Source organism: Amblyomma maculatum, chromosome 1 (assembly GCF_055883805.1).
Source record: "Amblyomma maculatum isolate TAMU_Amacu chromosome 1, ASM5588380v1, whole genome shotgun sequence".
Taxonomy (NCBI): Eukaryota; Metazoa; Arthropoda; class Arachnida; order Ixodida; family Ixodidae; genus Amblyomma; species Amblyomma maculatum.
Genome location: NC_139344.1, coordinates 472,775,703 through 472,794,454, shown reverse-complemented (window position 1 = coordinate 472,794,454; position 18,752 = coordinate 472,775,703). Strand labels below are relative to the sequence as shown.

The 18,752-nt window shown below is 46.7% G+C and overlaps 1 protein-coding gene across 5 annotated transcripts in view; it reads left to right on the top strand.

Annotated features, from left to right (window-relative positions):
- The window catches only part of Scm (Polycomb protein Scm), a 200,311-nt gene that overhangs the window by 20,268 nt on the left and 161,291 nt on the right, over nucleotides 1-18,752 (top strand). For 4 of the 5 annotated variants that reach the window (XM_084605586.1, XM_084605580.1, XM_084605569.1 and 1 more), the window contains exon 2: nucleotides 14,482-14,549. The exons of the other annotated variant lie outside the window; for it this stretch is intronic. In XM_084605586.1, the coding sequence (XP_084461712.1) occupies nucleotides 14,522-14,549 (28 nt within the window). In that variant the 5' untranslated portion in view covers nucleotides 14,482-14,521. The remainder of the gene's footprint in view (nucleotides 1-14,481; nucleotides 14,550-18,752) is intronic. 5 annotated transcript variants of the gene reach the window in all.

The window sequence follows — 18,752 nt, the reverse complement described above, 5'->3', positions numbered from 1 at the left end:
CAAGCTGTGGAAGTTTCGGTGTACTAGCCTTTGGAAGAACGTCTTTCTTTTTTTTTTTGGTTGCCACATTTCAGCACATGTAAGATGTCAGTGTCAAAGAATTTTGGAGAGGTTTACTGTGTGGAGGTGATGATGGTATCGGTGAAGTCAGACAATTCTTTAAATTATATTTGCACACTATGCAACACTGTCACCTAATGCAAGTGGGTAAAAAAAAACTAGCAAATAAAACTTTGAGTGCTGGTATGCTGATTGTTCTGGCAGTAAGTGGGGACAGACTATAACAAGAGTTGTCGGGCTAGTTAGCGATCGTCTGCAGAAGCCAGTCCTGCTCTGTGTGTTTTTCTCTTCTGTGTCGTTTTTTTAGTGCATTTTCCCACGGCTTCTGCAGGAGATGGGCTACTTCACTACATGCAATTTCACTTAGCACAGACTCCTCCGAAATGAGATTGCTTTTGTACTTATTTACTGCATTTCTTGTGGCATTCCTTATGTATTCATGTTTTGAAGTGCTGCACTTGTTGAAGGTCATACCTGGCTAATAAAACAAGCAAATGTGTCCGGACAGCGTTTTTTTTTTTTTTTGCCGTTACTTCACATCAATCTGCATGCCCTTTCCATTTAGCAAGTTCACACCATTAGATGATGCGTGTTTTCTCATTTACTCGTGCATGGAATTAAGCAAACCAGTAATCTGCTTGGTGAAACGTCGTGCTCATGCGCACCTTCTACGAAAACAAGAAAAATATGAAAACCAGCGATGTTGTGTTCGCGCTAACGTGGCGCAATATCGACACTGTAGACGGTGTAGATGGTCGCAAGTAAGTAACGTTAAAGGGGAAGCTTTTTTTTATTAGCACTGCCTTCCGCAATAGATTTCATTACAGCGTTTCTTTCTCGAGAAAATGAAAAACAGGTGGCCGCTTGTTTAAGTTATGTCGCCTTTCGCTCAAGGTTCTTACCTTGTGTTCTCGACTAGCAGTCCATGATCAAGAAGCATTTGGAGTAAATGCGAATGATCTGTAACACCCAGACGACTGCTTCAACTACGTAGTCGCCGCCGGGATCTTGCCAGATGCTCTCAAGAGCAGTCGGCATCGGCACGCACCGCCCGCAGCTGCACCTGTTTGAAAGCTTCGGTTAGCGATTGCGTACTCTCGCAACGGTCGAACGTAGGCTAGGCTGTAAGACTCGGACATACATACCAATGCGTAGTTCCGAAACGGCTGGGATCGGGAGGCTGGCGGTCGGGGCTTCTGCAAGCCGGAGTTGTGCCGCGGTTGCCGCGGCCTCTCGACACAAGTGTTACTGTACCGGTCGCAGGCTCCATCTTCGCCGACCTGGCACCCGAAAAGTTGCGTCGGCGTAAGGCTCAAAGCCCACGATGTAACCATGTTTTAACAGTAGCGACTATATTCTAGTTCACTATAGCAGCGACGCTGGAACCTGGGACGTCGGCCACATTAAAATACCACGTGTGAGCGTAGAGTAAGGCACAATTAAAACCTCTAAAATGCACCGAGCTCGGTCAACTTTGGCTGAGCAGGCTCCGGAAACGGGAGCTTCTCATTGGCTTAGCGCTATGACGTATCTGTTGAGTTGAGGAGGACGCGCACTAGGAAACCGAAATTCTGTTTTTGTCGCTATTAAATCAACGCGGGCGATGAAACGAATCAAGGTATATGCTGCAGGATAAGGATTCTATTTAACCAAGCCGTGCAGAATTTCCGGAAAGCGTTTCACGACCCCTTTAATGTATTAAAATTTCTTTAAAAAAGTACTTTGTGAGTTCATGTTTGTTTCTACCAATTTTTCTTTGCGAATTTTCGTGGGTGAGTGCCCCCTCTGTCTTGTCTTTCTTCAGAAGGTGGGGGCTGGAGAGCGACTTTCTCGTTCCCACCATTTATTTTTTTGCATCGCAGACCACTGGGGGAGGAGGGGGCGCACCCATACCGCACATCCTCCTTGTGTGCACCACTCGTTTGCTTTTTTATTTTTTCCTTTAGATGCCCACGTGATTTTTGAATTTTTGAAGTGACGTTACGCCCCACTCATCGGCTAACTCCGTTCTTCGTGAAAAAAAAAAAAAAAAAGAGTCCGCCCTTGCCTTTGCTGGGCTTCTTCGATTGATGCAGCTCGCGGTCACCGTGCTTGCGGTTTCCTGCCAAGCAGGAAAGCATGTCATCACATGCGAGCGGTGTTGGCTGGCAAGCGTTTGTGGCTTCCCAGGGAAGAGGGGCTGCTCGAAAGCGCTTGTAAAATGTGCCAGCGCGTTACTATGTCATCTGCTAGTGTCCTCGGCAGCGTGGTCTGCTAGGAACCGAGCGCGTTTTTGAGGCAGGCTGTGGACTGGTGGGTGGAGCTTCGGGCCCTGTCACGAGGCAGGCTGAAAAGCACTGCAGAAAGAAGCCCACTCCGCATAACCATTTTTCTTTTTTGCGTACCGCCAGCGGAAGCTCCTTTCACTAGAAGAAATAGTGCATGTTATCGCTAAAGCAGAAAGCAGGAAGAAAGCAAATATTGCTGCAGATTTTGGCATCGCGCCAAGTTCGATGTGAACGATACTGAAGGGTAAAGCAAGCATTGGCAAGGCACTTGTGTCAGCACTTCAGCTCAACACAAGATGGTGACGCAGCCAACATACGAGGAACTTGATGAGGCTGTCTACGCCTGGTTCGTCGAAACGCAAGCCAAGAACACCCCGCTTGGCGGAAGATGACGCTCCATCATCGTCAACTCCTGGGATCAGTACAGCCTGGAAATCCCTCCAGGATGCAAAAAACATCCTTGGCGATATCGAGCTGGACGATTTCCTCAATGCTGACGCGAATGTGCTTGTCTACGTAAGTGATGAGGACATCATTAAAAGTCTTGGCGAGCTGGAAGAGCCGCCGTCCGATGCTGAAGATGAATGACTCCAGCCAGGATTCACCCTCCTTGGCAACCTCGTCGCAGGTGATGGATGCCTTCGATGCTATTAGGAAGTTCCTGGGCATTCACGATGACGTTGCGATGGCTCTCAACAGAGTGTCAGAGTCGCGTGACGCTGCTGCTTGCAGTGAAACGCAAGCAGACAAAGCTTACGAATTTCTAGAAATAATTTTTGTTTTGCTCAAGTTGTCTGTAAATTCTCGGCAACGAAATTCCACGATGAAATTTCTCGTATGCCCCGCCGATTTCGTTGTAGCGGGATTCAAGTGTAGTACTGAACAGGGCTTATCAACATGTGAAGAGCATAAAACTTGCTGACGAGAGGTTTCGGCAGCAGGGAATTGCAAAATAAAGATCAGTATTCAAAACCAAAAAAAAAACAACACAAAACGAACATGAACAGAAAATAAGCTAGTCAACTTAGGAGATATCTCAACAACATCTCCTTAAGCCTAGCAGTCGCAGGTTCCATGATTCAATTGCGGTCGGGAAGAAGGACTTACTAAAATTGAATTGAATTGCCTTTATGTCCATAAACATACATTTATGGGGGATTTAAGGAAAAAGTTGCGCACGGCAACTTGACGGGCGCAACCCAGTCTGAGGGCATCGGACACAAGCACCGATTCAAGAAAAACAAAAGAACAACATATAATAATAAAAAAAATTAAAAACATGCTGGCTTAGACATTTTGCCAGCAAACAAAAGCAAACAAAAATGCAGTATAAGCCCCGTCGGGGTGGCACAGTGGTTACGGCGCTAGACTACTGTTCCCAAGGACGCGGGATCGAATCCCGGCCTCGGCGGCCGCTTTTCGATGGAGGCGAAAAGCAAGGCGCCCGTGTATTGTGCGATGTCTGTGCACGTTAAAGAACCCCAGGTGGTCGAAATTTTCGGAGTCCTCCACTACGGCGTCTCTCATAGCCTGAGTCGCTTTGGGACGTTAAACCCCAAAAAGCCAACCAACCAAAAATGCAATATAAAATAATATTACAAGAAGCAAAGTAAAGCCACGCAATCCAGAATGTACACCTGAGCAACAAAAACAGTGAAAGAACCATTAACCAAGTAGACACTACGAGGAAACAAAAAGACATACTTTAGCCATTGAAAACGGCTGGTATGAAAAGGAAATACTCATATGAACGCGAGATAGGGCAAGAAGTGACATCAATGCTTTTATGATTGAGGCTGTTTAACAGGCGTGGTAAGCGATGGTGTAACATTTGAAGAGCATAGGTAGTGTGAGGATGCGGCACATACCAGTATTCTGGAGACGGTATACCGTATTCTGTTCTGTTTCTAATTGCGTTAGGACGTGATGAAAGAATGGTTTGTTTTAAATCTTTACAATAGGCTAGCAGCAGCCTGAAATCCAACAGAGAGCGTTAGTGAAACTGTGAAGTTTGGATGCTATTAAAATTAAACTGGAACCATGCAGATAGGGGAAATTGAAGTGCAGCTTATGGAACAAAATATCCACTATACCAGAATTGCAATATACCACTTAAGTTTTGCCTGCATATTTGGCCGCCATTTGTATATAGCAAAGAGGGTTCATCAGGCTGTACTTAATGCGGTGTTTTATGAAATTGTGCTTTCAGCTTACCACTTAGTGTAAGCAGTACTGAAGTAAAACTTGTTGCTGGGCTAGTTGGTGCATGGTGTTATGAGAAAAGTTAGCTCAAAAGAGACAAAGCTCAAGGGAGGCAGACAGGATGGCATGTTACTGGCAACAGATTCCTTTTTTTTTTTTTTTTTTTTTGAAAGACACATATATTATGTAGGTGCACTTTGCGGTTCTGCCTAGAAAAATTTTGGGAGGTGAACATACAAAAAGGGGGGGGGGGGGGGTGGTACCATAAATTAAATAATAACATCACAGCAGATACCTTGAGGAAAAAAAAAAAACGGCAGCACAGATGGCTGCACAGCCCTTCTTTTCAAATACAGCAAAATCTTATTTTGGCTCCCAGGAAAAAACGTTCCAATTGTTGATCAGCCCTAAAAGTACTGAGGAAAACTGTTAGCTCACAGCAATTTTATATACTGTATTTACTTGATTGTAAGTTGACCCGTTTTCTCTTTAAAATGTCAAGATTCGAAGTGGGGGGTTCTACTTACAATCGTATGCATTGCCAATAAAAATAAAAAAACGATGCATCGCGGACGCTACGGCGGGGTTACAAGTTTGTGTTTGCTGTACGACTGTAGGCATTGCATTCAGCAATTCCGCGCGCTTCTATAACATTCTTTTTTATATATTTTTTAACTTTCACTCCATGCACGGCACTCATAAATCCCTTCTATGTACCGTATCGTACGCCGCACTCACAGAAGTGTTGCTGTTCCAATACACGGAGGCTGTGGTGGCTCTTCTGGGAGTGTAGGTGGCTGACGAAAGAGCTGGCTGATCACGTGGTGTTGAAGCAGGAAGCGTTAGCCATCGTTCTGTGAAGGAGAACAAGCAGAGACGCGGCCGCTCCTTGGAACGCCCAGCTTTATTCTATCTTCATCGTCGTCTCCTTTGCTCCTGCACTGTTCACTTCGTCGTCGCCTAGTACATTACACTCGGCCACGACTGCGCTCGTCCCTAAATGGAGCACCACGGCATCGCAGACGTCTAATCTCCTGCACATGGCGTTTTTCTTGGGCGCTGTCCTCCTGTGTAGCCATGATGATATTCGCACCAATAATCTTTGCTTATTGTCTGTTTCACCGATTGGCGCGTTGCTCTCTATGCGGGACTCTTTGGGCAGTTGCCGCTTGGGCCTTCTGCCGAGGCCTTGATGATAGTCATGTTCCTGAACGTTTCTCCAATGCCAGTTATTTGCTGTTAACTTGCCCTCCTTGCGCGGTATTCGATGCTTTTCCCTGATCTGGTACTGCCATCGTGAGGTATCTGCAGTGGTGACAAAAATTGAAGAAGCTTCACCACAATACTTCTTGCTGCTGCCATCGTTTCCACCGGAAGCACCGTGCCATGCACAGCTTCCCTGAGTACGCCGGTAGGTGTGGTTCCTACCTTCCCGACGAACTTGCGCGGTATTCCCATTTCGCACACTGACATTGGCCGCAGTGAGGCCTTTTTTCCCTGGAATTACTTCACATTCAACTTCCTACCCTTTCCGGATGCGGCGGAGTTTACGGGAGTGTTGTAACGCGGTGCGGTGGACAAAAATGTCCTCGCCAGTGTCAGTTCGGTTGATGAAGCCATAGCCGCCTACCACGTTAAACCATTTCACAGTCCCACACATGCGCTCTCGGGAAACAGAGGCTTTCTTTGGGTGTTGCACCGCTTCTTGTTGGTGTTGCATGCGGTTAACCTCATTTTTAGGATGCTCGTCCACGGGCAGGCTAGAGGCGGTACGGCACGAGCGGAGCTGCACATTACCGTTTTCAATGGACAGAGCCACGTCCCCGGACATGAGGTAGTCAGCGCCCAAGATGAGATCAGCAGGCAAGTCCGCAAAAACCGGGACGCCCGCCAGGACCTTGCTGCCAGCCTCAGTCCGGATGCAGATATCGACTGCACCGACGGGAACAGCGCTTCCCCCCAAGCCTTGAAGAGGAGGCGAGGTCCATTGACTCATCGGGTCCGGTGCATAACGTCGAAGCAATGCCGTTCGCTGAGCACCGGTGTCAACCAGTGCGGTCAACTCGCCGACGCCGTCAACATGAACCGGCAGGAAGGGAAGAGGGTGGTTCTGGAATTGTATGCGTGGGCGGGCAGCATGAGGACAATCCTTGTACATGTGGGCATGTTGTCCGCACCGTCCAGGCCGTCCAAGTGGTGTAGCGGCGCCCTTCGTACTGGTGCCAGGCGCGGGCGGCACCACGGAGATGGTCCTCCGCGACGGCGAGCGTGGTGGCTGGAGACCAGGCGGAACGCCGGGCAGTAGCGTCGACAAGTTCAACCCATGCTTCGGCGTCATCAGAGAAGCCACAAAACTCCGGAAGCGGTACCGGTGGTACTGGGCACCCGGAGGACATCGAGACGCGGCCAAGTGCTGCGGCGAAAGTGGCGGATACATCCAGGAGGGTGGAGAGCACTTCGGGAAGGAGGGCCGCCAGAGCCGAATCCGCCGAGGAGGCATGGACGCCGTTCTCGAGTGGAATTGGGGTCCCAGGCGCCGAGTGAGCCGGACGTGTGACTGCCCGGCCGCTTCGAAGGAGGAGCGGCGGGTCGTGGAGGTCCGGGTTGGGCCCGACGTTCGTCGACTGCGCCATTGTGAAGGAGAACAAGCAGAGACGCGGCCGCTCCTTGGAACGCCCAGCTTTATTCTATCTTCATCGTCGTCTCCTTTGCTCCTGCACTGTTCACTTCGTCGTTGCCTAGTACATTACAGTTCCTTGTTCTTTGGTTCTTCATGTTTCAGACTTCAGTGCTGGCCACAGGCTGCATCGTCATGAGTTGTCTAGCTCCAAAAAGCATTCGGCGTTCTTTCACGGCAGCTTTCAAGAGGGTGGTGATTATTTACACAGAAGAGACTAACAACTGCGCGGCGGGCCAAAGATTCGACATATCTGAATGAGTGGTGCGGGAGTGGCGACGGCAGCGAGGCAAGATATTCGGAGCTGGAGACCAAGCTTGCGGCTTATGTTACTGAGATACGAGATCGGTCCCTTCCAGTGACATGTGAAATGGTCACACAACAAGCCCATGTCTTCACTGCGGAAGCGGGGATTTCAAGGACAGACTTAAAAGCCAGCAGGGCATGGGCATCTAAATTCATAAAGAGGGTTGGCTTTTCCCTTCGTCGGCCGTACAAGCGTGTGTCAGAAGCTGCCTACTGCATACGAAAGTCCTTGCTTTTCCTAGGCACTTTCTCAAACTTCGAGACTCTCGACAGTACTTGCTCAGCCAGATTGGCAGTGCTGAACCCCCGTATACTTTGATAGGATGAACAACGAGACTGTGAACATGAAGGGAGCCTGCCAGGTGAAACTCCTCACAGCAGGAAATGAGAAGCTGCGGTTCACTGTCATGTTGTTGTGCTTGGCGGATAGCGTGAAGCTCCGTCCATACTTACCCAGCCAAAGGACGAGACACAGGAAAGAAGAGGACAGGACAAGGCTGGACTAGCAACTGAGTTTATTGAACAGATGAAAACAACGAAGACTCCTTCCGAAAAGTATGCGCACAAGCCAACCGGTGGAATGGCAGGAAATTGGGAAGAAGATGAAAAAGAAAATTCAAAGCCAATTCGAAGTCAAGGCCTAACTAACAACTTTTCTAATAGATCAAATTCCTTACAATGAAGGCTAACCAACGCCTTAGCCACGCACTTGTCCTCGGCTCTAGCAATGTAGTATGCTTCAACCAACTCTCTACAGAATTGATTACCATTGCTGTAAACTACACCCGTATTATTGAAATCAGGCGCACAAAGGGACGGGTCATACTCCGACTTACACTCTCGGGATTGCACATGTAGCGCCAGATTAGAACTTGCCTTCCCTCCCAGAGAATTAGAGTGCTCTGTCAGGCGCACATTTAGACATCTGCCTGTCTGCCCGTAGTAGCACCGGCCACAATTGAGCGGAATGCGGTAAACCACATTCTTTCTGCAGGTGGTGAACTTTTTCTTATGTGACACTGCACAACGAAAACTATCACGAGCTACATTGTCGAGCCCCTTTCTAACTCTGGCGCACAAGCCTCCTATTTTGTTTCTCGCTGTAAATACAACGTCAACGTCGTACCTTGCCGCCAGTTTCTTGAGTTGGTGCGAAACGCCATGGAGGTAAGGTATGGCAGCCACCTTCTTTCGCCGCGTCGCCACACCAACATCAACCTGCCCAGTTTTGCTCTTCCTCGAACGTGTTAAAACTTGTTCTGACAGACGAGCGAGATGGACAGTTGGAAAGCCTGCCCCCAACGACTTCGAAATTTGTTGTGAAAATGCATCTTCAACACGGTGATGGCAAGATTTACGTAATGCGGACTTGATGCATGCGACCGCCAACCCATCCTTTACCAACCTCGAGTGGCCCGATTCAAAGCTAAACAGAGGCTCCCTGACCTAGGGCTGTAGCTCCAACACACGTGATTGTCTTGAAAGCACAGGTCCAAATCCAAACTGTATATGGTGATTTTTAGGAAACTCATGCGTAAATGACAGGCCCTGACCTTGCTCTGAACATTCGTAACACATCTTGTGCCAAACTATCGAAACTATCCTTATCCAAGAAAATAAGGTAATCATCAACATAGCGAAACACTACTATACCGAAGGCATCCAAACCTGGCTTCAATGTGGTGTCAACTTTAGACAGAAAAATGACGCTGAGCACAGCAGCAACCTGCGACCCAATGCATACCCCTGACTTCTGGATGTGCATGCTGCCTTGCCAACAGACGAAAGTGGAACTAAGGTAAAAGGATAACAGCTCCAAGAAGCTAGCAACCAATATACCGCACGCAATAATAAAAGCCAGTTCATCATTACCTACAGTGATGCAGTCTTGCACACACCTTAGAAGTCTGTCCTGTGGCGAAGAATAATATATAAGTCCTCCACATCAATGCTCATTGCAGAGCACCTACCCGGATTTCTGTCCATTAAAAATTCTAGCACCTTAGAAGAACTCGGAATCAAAAATGGGTCCTTAACTTGCAACATCTTTAGATGCTTCTTTAAAAATCCCGAAATCTCGTACTGTCATGTTCGACGTTCCGAAACAATGGTCCTGAAAGGAATGTCCGTCTTGTGCGTCTTCGCCGAGAAGAAAACATCCAAGTTGGTGTCTGTAGCTGCGTTCGGGTTGTGATCATCTAACCAAGCGATAGCTTGCTTCCTGTAAGACGATGGCTTCGCTTTCACCTTCTTAAAATTTTTGGCAATCGCGTCCGAGGCTTTTTCAGAGAAACAGTTGTCAGGTACAACGACAAAGCCCTCCTTATCAGATACCATCAGACGCAATCGGTTGTCAACCAGGTAGTCACATACTGGTTTCAGACTGTACCGTGGCTTCTGCTTACAATTTCATGCCGCTATTATGTTCGTGGCTTCACTCAAAAACTGACTCTTCTCATCTTCCGAAACATGACGAGCAATATTTCGAGACACCGCCAGAAGATCAACTGGACTTGCATCGGGTTGCAGACAAAACTTTGGCCCAAGCTCCAAGATCCTAAAGATCACCATATACAGTTTCTGGATTTGGACCTGTGCTTTGAAGACAATCACGTGTGTTGGAGCTACAGCCCCAGGTCAGGGAAGCCTCTGCTTAGCTTTGAATCGGACCACTCGAGGTTGGTAAAGGATAGGTTGGCCGTCGCATGCATCAAGTCCGCATTACGTAAATCTTGTCATCACCGTGTTGAAGATGCATTTTCACAACAAATTTCAAAGTTGTTGGCGGCAGGCTTTCCAACTGTCCATCTCGCTCGTCTGTCAGAACGTGTTTTAACACGTTCGAGGAAGAGCAAAACAGGGCAGGTTGATGTTGGTGTGACGACGCGGCAAAAGAAGGTGGCTGCTGTACCTTACTTCCATGGCGTTTCGCATCGACTCTAGAAACTGGCGGCAAGGTATGACGTTGACATTGTATTTACAGAGAGAAACAAGATAGGAGGCTTGTGTGCCAGAGTTAGAAAGGGGCTCGACAATGTAGCTCGTGATAGTTTTCGTTGTGCAGTGTCACATAAGAAAAAGTTCACCACCTGCAGAAAGAATGTGGTTTATCGCATTCTGCTCAATTGTGGCCGGTGCTACTACGGGCAGACAGGCAGATGTCTAGATGTGTGCCTGACGGAGCACTCTAATTCTCTGGGAGGGAAGGCGAGTTCTAATCTGGCGCTACATGTGCAATCCCGAGAGTGTAAGTCGGAGCATGACCCGTCTCTTTGTGCGCCTGATTTCAATAATACGGGTGTAGTTTAAAGCAATGGTAATCAATGATAATCAACTCTGTAGAGAGTTGGTTGAAGCATATTACATTGCTAAAGCCGAAGACAAGTGTGTGGCTAAGGCGTCGGTAGGCCTTCATTGTAAGGAATTTGATCAATTAGAAAAGTTGTTAGTTAGGCCTTGACTTTGAATGGCTTTGAATTTTCTTCTTCATCTTCTTCCCAATTTCCTGCCATTCCACCGGTTGGGTTGTGCGCGTGCTTTTCGGAAGGAGTCTTCGTTTGTTTTCTTCTGTTCAATAATCATTCAGTTGCTAGTCCAGCCTTGTCCTGTCCTCTTCTTTCCTGTGTCTCGTCCTTTGGCTGGTTAAATATGAACCCTTACCAACTTGCCCAGTCGTCAACCTTGTTGAATTGTACATTATGACCCTAAATCAATAGAACAAGGTCAAATTGCAGAGCAAACCCAAGTCTCTTTCATCAATGTTTGCATGATACATCTTTTTGTTTAGCAGTGGTACCTGGTACCTGTACATTTCCAAGCTCATGCGAGACAACACCATTACTAAACGCTACACACTCTCGCCACAGTTGCAGACCTATCATTTCTTCTTTGCAGCTGAGAATGACTTGGGAAGCAATCCCAAATAGCAGTACTTGTTAAGCACCAAAATTACATAGCAATATAGAAGCTGCACCCAGCAGACAACCAAGCAGCAAACCCTCCTCAAGCCAGAGTGTCACAAAGGCTGAAAACCCTAAATGTAGACCTGAACTGCTCTCTGTAGACTTTTTTCCCATTGAACAAGACTAAATTATTTTTTCTTTTACAACTAACATTTTCTGTGGTAAAAATCCCGCCGTAACAATCGTGGCACAAGAAAAGTATGCAGCAGCGTACCAAATCCCTGTGCAGGACCCAGTTTGAGTGCAGGTAGTGGATTCCATCCAAAATTTGGTAAAGACTTGACCATGTCACGGGGCACAAGCACCTGCTTCTTGTTGGCCTTGGCCGTCCGGTGGAACTTGATGATGTGCTGCAGAGTCAGGGAACAATGCAAGAATACTTGATCAGTTCTAGCTCCATAGAAGTGTGTGCATAAAAAGGCTTGCTAATTTGAATGCAAGTCCCATGGCCAAAGAAACGCCCTGCAACATGGCGGCAGTTCTGAGGCTGTGCGCCTCTAAAATGAAGATAGATAAAATGGGCAAAGCAATAATTATGCTCTGGACTTTGTTAGATAACTTTTGATTAAGACCACCAGCTCAATTATGATTACAGTTTTGAAATCAGGAGAGAAAGCTACATATGTGTGTAAAGAGTCACAAGATTCTAGCCATAACTAAGAAAGTTAGTTTTAAGACCCTCGTCCCCCCTTAATAAAATACCCTCGCACTCCTAGGTAGTGTGTGTGTGGTGATGTCCTTTCGTGGGAAGTCACTGCCGCAGTCACACACACTTTACTATACCCAAAATAATTAGGTCAATTGGCTAATTAGGTAATTAATTAGAGGCACAAAATGTAAAAGTAAAGGCAAAAATGGTCTCATTAGCAAATGGCTTGGCGCCACATTTGAATTGATCAAAAACTAAAATAGTTAATTAAATCAGTTAGTTAGGGTGACGTTATGCAACCTGAAGTCGAGCCAAAAAAGGGCATAGGAAGGGATTGATGCGCAATTTGAAAGCACCAAAGGCTAAAGTAGTCATTTAAGGCAGTTAATTAGGGTGACGTCAAGGATGTGACGTCACTCAACCGGAAGTAGAGCCGAAAAAGGCCATAGGAAGGGATTGGTGCACAATTTGAAAGTATCAAAGAGTAAAATGAATAAACCAGAAGTGATTTAATGTGACATAGAGGATGTGATGTCACACAACCAGAAGTAGAGCCAAAAAAGGGCATAGGAAGAGATTGGCGCAATTTGAAAGTACCAAACAATAAAATGGGCAAACAAGAAGTGAATTAAGCAACTTGAAGCAACCAGAAGCAACCAACAGCAGCATCCGTGCTTTCGCATTACTCCAGCTCAGATTCTGCAGTGCTCTAATTTTTTAAACTCTTATTAAGGATTGAACTTTAGGCTATAATGCCAAATCATATTGTTGAAAAGGCCTAGACGAGTAGAACCCTATATGAAATGCTAAACCATGCAAAAAGCTGGTTAAACCGAGCTTTAGCTGAGCTAGCAGTCATCTAACTCTGTCATATATGAAATGCAACAGAAACGAAACAGTAGCACTCGGAGTTTTCGAGTTTGCAGTACATAAGAAGACTTAAATGCCCCCGGAATTTTTTTAGTACACCGCATACATTCGATATACGCCTTGCCAGTAAATACCTCTTCTGATGCTGCAAAACGTACAGCCTTTTGTGTGATGTATCTTTATTTTTTCTCTAGTTTGACAATGTTTTTGCAAAGATGTTGTTACGGCCCTAAGTCTTCACAACTTGGGGGGGGCACCATTTCTTGGACGGAGCTAGTATGGTCCTAAGGGAGTCGAGGGAGAATGAAACACGACTGGCTGCAAGCGCAGCTTCATGTTCTGGGGGTCCTAAGGGAGTCGAGGGAGAATGAAACACGACTGGCTGCAAGCGCAGCTTCATGTTCTGGGGCTCCTTTATCGTCCTTGCCTCTGCTGGGCGTGGCTCCTGCGTTGTTTGCATGCTTTCTTTGGTGCTTGTGTACATGCTGGAGCTTTCCTCTTTCTTTGTTTCCTTTCTCACAGTGTAGTTGAGGAAGTGTGTGCATCCTGGAAGCGCACTGCTTCTGGAGCAAACGACTGCTTTCTTCGCGGAATCTGAACTTCACTTTTACCGCAGTCACTCAGAATGAGTGACACTTGTACTACTCACATCTGATGCTGCAGTGTGTGGGAAAAGCCATCACCGATCATAAGAGGTGTAATTCTGTTACTGTAATAACTCGGTTTGAATTAGGTAGAATTGATTTCGGCACAGCGATCAGCGAGACGAGAGCTGCAGCAAGCCTTGGCCAGCTAAGCTGACTTCACTGCATGACAACTGGCACACCGAATGCCGGCTTCTCTGCATGATAGCAATGCCGCATTAGAAACGGCATGCCAGACTGAAGGCCATATTTCAGCTGACATATGTTCACTTTGTCATGTGGTTTACAGCATTAGCGCTGCTAGCAATTGCATGAGGATGCCCAGCTGACCTGTCTCCATGCTTGCAGAGTCGTTGCTGGAGAACTGTGGAGAGCTATGTTGCGTACCGTTTGATATATTGAGCGTTCCGTTAACGGGAGCTTAATAATGCAATAATTCAATATATACGGGCTCCATTGTAGTAGGTAAAGTACTTTAAGACCAACATTGACTGCCAGCTTGAGTGTGCAAGTTGTGTGTGCCTTGTGCCAGAGGATCCAAAACATTTCTCGTTGTAAACTGAGTGGAACTGTCTTGGCCTGCAAAGTAGGGATAGCTCAATTTTTACGAGTGAAGGTGTAGTAGAGGAATGCAGGCAGTTGCTTTTCTTGGGATGGGTTGGGGAAGGACAGGGGCACACTAGCCTTAAAGCTGTTTTTGTCACCTTTCCAGTTTTGTTTCACGTGTATTACCTTGAACTTTTGCTAGGTAGGCAGTAGCTGCCCTGGCAGCAGCAGTGGCCATTTGTGTTGATGTTTACCCTCTTCTTTTTTTTGGTCTCGGGGACTCTTGTCTCTCCCTCAGACTCTGCAGAGTGGCAGAAGTGTCGTCTCTGCCAGGTTTGATGAGGGCGCGCTACGGCAGTGTGGCAGGTGCGTATTGGGTCACTTGCGACCACCGGTGGTACACCCCCTGCTTGGTTTTTTTCTTCCTCTCTCTGCTTTTTGCTTCTGTGTCTGTCACTGCTGCCGTCTAGGAAGAATGTGACGACTGAGTTAGTGGCGCGCTGCTGGCTGACTGGTAGCGGCACCTGCCGTGCTGGGAAGGCATTGGGCTGCCCCATTACCCTCTGCGAAACTCCTCTTACGGCATCATGATTATTCACCATGACTGAAAAGGAGGCCATGTGTCTTCTGCTCCGAGATTTTGTGATCGAATTGGCAGGATAAGTCTTGAGGTGACAAGAGCCACAACTTTAATGGTGGAGAAAGGAAGAGCCAGCAGTGTATTTAGCGTGTGCTGAAGAGGTGGCTTAGTAATATTCGTAGCTTTTGATGTGGCTTTAGAGTGCAAGGGAGTTCCAGATTCCATGAGCGCACTACTGCTCTTAAACCTTGAGTGTGACATTGCTGCTTTGGTGCCTTATGGTGTGAATGTACGAGTGTATGGGATGGGGTGCATGGCCTGCTGATATCGAGTGCATTTCTCTCTTTTTTGCTTGTGCTTGCATCTGCTTGAATGGTTTCTTGGTTTGCATGGAAATGGCGGACAAATTTAACATTTTTTCTGGGTTCACGGTAGCCCCTGCTCATATAAATTGGCATGCTTTGTTGCCCTATACCGCATCTAGCCGTGGGGCTCTGAAGACAAATTATGTTTAATTAAACTGAACATTTTATGCATTTGCATCACTTTCATTGTCTCTTGTTGTGGCACCAGCATTGCATTGGTGCAACAAATGGGGGAAGGAATAGTTAACTTCCAGAACAGTTATTTGACATGCTGCTAGTCCAGGTAAACACTGCTACAAATGCTCTATTGCTAGGAAGCTGCGGCACTGGTTCTTGACCTATTGAGTAATGATTCTGTTTGAAAACCGAGGCCTTCTTTAGTGTGTTTTTGTTTGGGAAGGTGTGCTCTATGTGGGGGGGTTGCACAGCTGTGAAGGGAGGCATGATACGGGGTGGAAAAAATGTTAATAAATTAGTGCACCTTACAGAGCATAGAGGAAATGTTTTAAAGAGCGACCTGAAGATCAGAATTTTATTCTGGCCTCCTTAGGTGCCTTGCACATGCACTAATCTAGCTTTTGCCTAGAATCATCACGTTGAGAGGGCAGGCTAAATACATCTTTTGTATGCGTCAGCATCAGGCACACGTGTGTGTCAAGCGAGTGCAGCATTTGTCCCCTGCACTGTCTGTTTCAACATTGATGGTGGTATGTGGAATGCTCTGTGTGGAGGCTAGGTTAATCTTTCTATGGAGTCTCTGCAGGGGTGCCCATTTAGTGCACCTCTTGGGAAAGTCTCAGCTGTATTTTCCGTTTTTCTCTTACCACTCACCAAATTTGCACGAGTGGACATGTTGGGCAGTGTGTATAGATGGCTTTGGGGCCTGGCCTCTAATCTTTTGTATGCATGCCTCTTCTGTGGATATTATCGTGCTTGCCATTTGCTGTTGCATTGTGGTAAGTTTGTGTGGCATTTCTAGAGTGGAGCAGTTTGATTAAGCCACAGTTGTTGAAGAAGATGAATTTGCAATTTCTTGCCACACTGCCAGCTGCTTGTTGGAATGTGCTAGATTGTTGAATCAGGTGGGATGCGTAAAGGAAAGTGTATAAAGGGAAAATGATTCCACAAAAAATTAAAAGTCATGCACAGAATAAAGCGCTGACATGAAAATGTATCGCGCTTTTAAAGTGAATCCTTGTGCGTACCTCTCTGCATGTCGTGTTTTCCTGGTGGTTACGCAGCGTCCGCATAGCCATCCACACAGTCTGTGTGTGTTAAGCTGGGCCTGTGCTAGTCTCTCCACTCCTGTCTAGAGTAATGTAGCAAGTCCAGAGTCTGTAGCTATACACAATAATGATAAGTGAAGAAGTACTCGGTGGAGCAGTGGCGCTTTTTGGAAACTTTCCAGTCTGTGATCATGGCTTCGAGAGGAAAGTGATAAGGGCAGCCTTGAGCTGTGGAGAGCGTATTGGAGAAAATACTTGAACTAAGGGTACCACAGATTGGGGAATGGAGGATTCGCCCTAGGCAGGACATTTAATGAGGTGGATGGATAATTAATGGTTTGTTGTGTGGGGTTTCAATTTGGAGATAAATGTGTTTTCCCCGTTTAGTCGCGGCTAACAGTCAAAAGAGCTGACCCCATCCAGTGATCGTGTGCGCTACGGAGCACATGCTGATCACTGCGGGCTGACTCAACAGCAGGGCTACGGGCGAATGTTCGCCCACGCTAGGACAGGGGGTGAGGGCAGGGGGTGAGGGTGATCAGGCGGGAAAAGTCACTCAAGGCTTCGCCTCGCCGGCGACTGCGGAGTGCCGCGAGGATGTGTCTGCTTGCGTCGAGTCTCCAACCGAAGAGAGATGGCTTCACCAGCATGCCGCGATGCCGGCGCCATCTTTTAATAGCTAGAGTAACTACCGCGAGGGAAAGCAGACTTTAAAGGGACAGTACACTGGAATTTAGGCCTCGAATTGTTTTCAGTGCAATGGAAAGATTGATGTCTAAAATATTCGATTCCACAGCGTTTTTGGTAGAAACGGTGTAGAAAATTTTTGCCGAGAAATTTTCGATCAGTGCATGCGCCCGTTTTTATGTAGTCCAATGCTGGAAACCATGAGAAGTGATCGTGATGACGGCTGCTGGTCGACAAAAAAAGACGTACCGAAAACAAGTATAAATTTCACTCGCCAGATAGTAATTCGACATTTTTTGCTTTGAGTAACATTCTTTTCAATTTCACATTCAAAGCTGTTACGGCACAATAACGCAAGCCCCGATGACGAAAGTTTTAGTGGGCACTATCGTCGCTTCATTCACGCAATTCCAAACACTGGCACCATCTAGTGGCAAAACCTGAAAGCATGCCTCTTGTGGTGTGCAATGTGGGGTGTTTTTATTTAAGGACGGAGTTCAGAGAGCGCAAAATATATTAAATTAGACAAGCACTCCTAGAAGTAACAAGAACAGTGTGCACTTACGAAAATCAGCAATATTTTGCTGATATGTAGTGATGTGGGGTACTACACCGAAAGTAATGGGGTTTCTCCATTAGATAGTGCCTTGTTTATTAAAATTGTAAAGCCTCTTTTCTTTGATATTTTAGTGCTCTATCTGTATCTACTATATGAGGCAAGGTCCTTCCATGTCCACCATAATCCTATGACATATTTTGGCCAGTGTTCTGTCCCTTTACCCCTTCATGGATCACTGCCTTGTTGTGGCAGAGGGGCTTGCGAAACGCGATGAAGTCGTGAGCTCTGCTGTGTAGGGGCACCCAAGATAGACAGGTCACGGCAGAGAGTTCTGTCAAAATGTGATTCACTGGAGAAGGTAATGGCAACCCACTCCAGTATTTTCTGCCAAGAAAACCCTATGACCAGTCACAATAGCATTAATGATATGGCGCCGGAAGAAGAGCCCCCCAGGTTGGAAGACGCCCCACATGTTACTGGGCATGAACAAAGGGCGATTACTAGTAGCTCCAGGACGAATGAAGCGGCTGGGCTAAAGCCAAAAGGACGCTCAGTTGTGGATGTGTCGGGAAGCGACCGGAAAGTCCGATGTTGCAAGGAGATATATCACATGGCAACATGGAATGTAAGATCTATGAAGCAAACTATGGTAAACTGGATGTCGTCATGCGAGAAATGGACAGATTGAACATTGATATCTTGGGTATCAGCGAGCTCAAGTGGACCGGAATGGGAGAATTTAATTCCGGTGACCATTATGTCTTTTATTGTGGGCACGAATCGAGGAGAAGGAATGGGGTCGCTCTCATAGTAAATAGAAGAATGGGCAAAGCAGTGCTAGGGTACAACCCCAAAAACGACCGAATGATTTCACTTCGGATTTAAGGTCAGCCTTTCAACATAACAGTTATCCAAGTCTATGCACTGACCACTGCTGCTGAAGAAGCTGACGTTGAGATATTTTATGCGGACCTACAATGTCTTTTAGACCGCACCCCATCATCAGACGTCCTTTTTCTCATAGGAGACTGGAATGCTAAGGTAGGGAGTGAAGAAATATCTGGAATTACAGGCAAGTTTGGTCTTGGTGAGCCTAATGAAGCTGGGCAGAGGCTAGTAGAGTTTTGTCAAGAAAACAACCTGACCATAGAA